Source organism: Lotus japonicus, chromosome 5, assembly GCF_012489685.1.
Source record: "Lotus japonicus ecotype B-129 chromosome 5, LjGifu_v1.2".
Lineage (NCBI taxonomy): Eukaryota > Viridiplantae > Streptophyta > Magnoliopsida > Fabales > Fabaceae > Lotus > Lotus japonicus.
Window position 1 is genome coordinate 40,475,362 of NC_080045.1, and position 2,547 is coordinate 40,477,908.

General features: G+C 40.6%; 1 protein-coding gene across 1 annotated transcript; it reads left to right on the forward strand.

The window, feature by feature from the left end:
* The first annotated feature begins 333 nt into the window (after positions 1-333).
* On the forward strand, positions 334-1,608 carry LOC130719546 (uncharacterized). Its single transcript, XM_057570166.1, has one exon. It carries the CDS (start codon positions 334-336, stop codon positions 1,606-1,608), a length of 1,275 nt encoding a protein of 424 aa, XP_057426149.1.
* Positions 1,609-2,547: the final 939 nt, after the last annotated feature.

Below are 2,547 nucleotides of genomic sequence, written 5' to 3' on the forward strand. Positions count from 1 at the left end.
CGAGGCTGAAATCAACCCAAGTACAGGTGATGATGTTGCTGATCCTCGTATCACTAAAGTGTTGGAAACTCCTCTCAAGGAAGTTTTACATGCAGATGTAGATCCAATTGTTCCATCACCAAGAAACAATCAATCAAGCCACGGTGTTGATACTGATTGCAACAAGGATTATGATCATCTTGAGGAAGAGGTAATGGTTCCCAACTCTACTCCCTCTGTTGATAAAGATATGCATGTCGAGGATGTTCAGGATGCATTGAAAACTCAGAATCTGATGAGGTGTTGATCAACACCCTTGGTGCTTCTGCTTCTGTTGCTTCAAAGAGGCGAAAGATGACTGTTGTTCGTAAGTACTCTACGCGTTCCTCTGGCAAGAAGTTAGGTTTGGGTTTGAGTGAGAACAAGAAGCGCAAGAAGGTCATTATTCTTGATGATGATACTCCTGTTGTACAGAATTTCAAAAGAAAGGTTCACAAAGATAATGCTACTCCTGTTGTTGATGAGACTCCAACTGTGGAGTTGGATAAGACAGATACCGGTTCTGCTGCTCGAAAGCGCAAGATTGGGAAACGAATTCCAGAAAATGTGCCTGCTGCTCCTTTGGATAACATTTCCTTTCACTCCGAAGAAAGTGTTGGTAAGTGGAAGTATGTTTATCAGCGCAGGATTGCTCAAGAGAGGGAATTGACTGGTGAGATTTTGCATTGTCAAGAAATTATGGAACTTATTGAGGCTGCTGGGTTGTTGAAAACTGTTACTGAGATTGGTGGCTGCTATGACAAATTGGTGAGAGAATTTATTGTGAATGTGACTACAAATTGCACTGTGTCTGGGCATCCAGATTTCAGGAAAGTTTTTGTGCGTGGTAGGTGTGTACACTTTTCACCTGAGATCATTAATCAGTATTTGGGAAGGAGCACTATTGCCACAGGAAATGAAGAGCTGTCCTTGAGTGCTATCACTAATGAACTCACGGCTGGTCAGGTTATGGAATGGCCTGTCAAAGGCTTGTTGTCTTCTACTCATTTGAGTGTGAAGTATGCTATCTTGAATCGCATTGGTGCTGCAAATTGGGCTCCTACCACCCACAGCTCAGATATTTCTTCAGGTTTGGCAAAATTAATTTATCTGATTGGTACTAAGGCTCAGTTTGATTTTGGTGAATATGTCTTTGCTCAAACTATGAAGCATGTTGAAACCTTTGTTGTCAAGCTCCCTATTGGGTTTCCTTGTTTACTTTGTGGGATTATCTTGAGTCAACATCCTCAAATTCTCCTTGTTGATGAGGTTCCTAGCAAGAAGGCTAGTCTTCTCACTATTGATTACAGGCTGCTAGCTGGTGCTCATGTTTCTGATGTTGCTGGTTTGGCTGAGATGACTCAGGGGGAGGGTGCTTCCTCTCAGAAGACTCCTGAGACTCCTATTGCTGCGCTTATTGCCGTGTCTAAGATGCTTCAGGACACAATTACTAGTTGTACATTGAGGAAGAAGAATGTGGACACTCTCATTCTGCAGTTGACTAAAGGCAAGAGGCCTCTTGAAGACAATGCTGCTGCTAATGATCAAGATGATGCTGGTACTTCTGATGATGACACTTCTAGTGATTAGTGTACTTGTTCCTTCTTCTCTTCAATATGGTTGCAATATTCTGTTGACTTATGTTGGTTCTCTGCACCCTTTGACAAATTCTGCTAATAAGGGGGAGAATGGTACTGTTGCTTGTGTCTGTGCTGTTGTTGCTGTTGTTGAGTGTTTTTGTTATTCAGACTAAGTATGGTGCTCTGTATTCCGACTCAGTAGTGTGTTCAGTTCATCATATGTTGTGTGCTGTTTTGTGTTAATGGATGAGTATTGTTGTTTTTGCATTGTTTGGCGTTGTTTGGCTTTCTGATCATGTTTTAGCAAAAATTTGCCAAAGGGGGAGATTGTAGTTCTTTTGATTGGCTGCATTTTGCTCAAACCATGATGTGCAACCATATGTTTCAACATCTGGAGCAACATGGTGGAATTACATATGTTGTTGGTTCAGTCGTTAAAGTCAAGTTTGTTGTGAGGTTGCTGATTGTATGGGGATTCAGAAGATTTATTCTATGTTGTGCGTTTTATCTTCTGAAGGCGTGTTTGTTTTAATCTTGGCTCAAGTAACAAGATTGATAACGTGAGAACCAAGTCTATCTCAAAGTTTGAATTCTGTTTTACTTGGTTCTGTTATTTTATTCTGGTAAGATTTGATTCCATGAAGATTCTTTCCAGAAGTGTGTTAGTGGACTCTATGACGTTCAGCCCATTGAAGATCCAAGCCTCAAGTGAACGTCTATATAAAGGAACTTATAAACCCTAGCTGCTGAGGGATTCAGAGAGATACATACTGATCTTAGGGTTTTTATTTGTGAGTCCTCTTGTGAGTTTTGTACCAACTTAGTGCTTACGTTCATCAAAGTACTAAGTTGATTTGTTTAGTTGAGTTGTAATCTCATCAAACTTGTTTATTGATAAACATGATTTGATCGCTGTGGCAGTGGTCATTAGGGGTTAGAGAAAGTTTTC

Excerpts from the sequence above, each read along its gene's own strand:
- LOC130719546 (XM_057570166.1), top strand. The coding sequence starts at position 334 with ATGACTGTTGTTCGTAAGTACTCTACGCGTTCCTCTGGCAAGAAGTTA.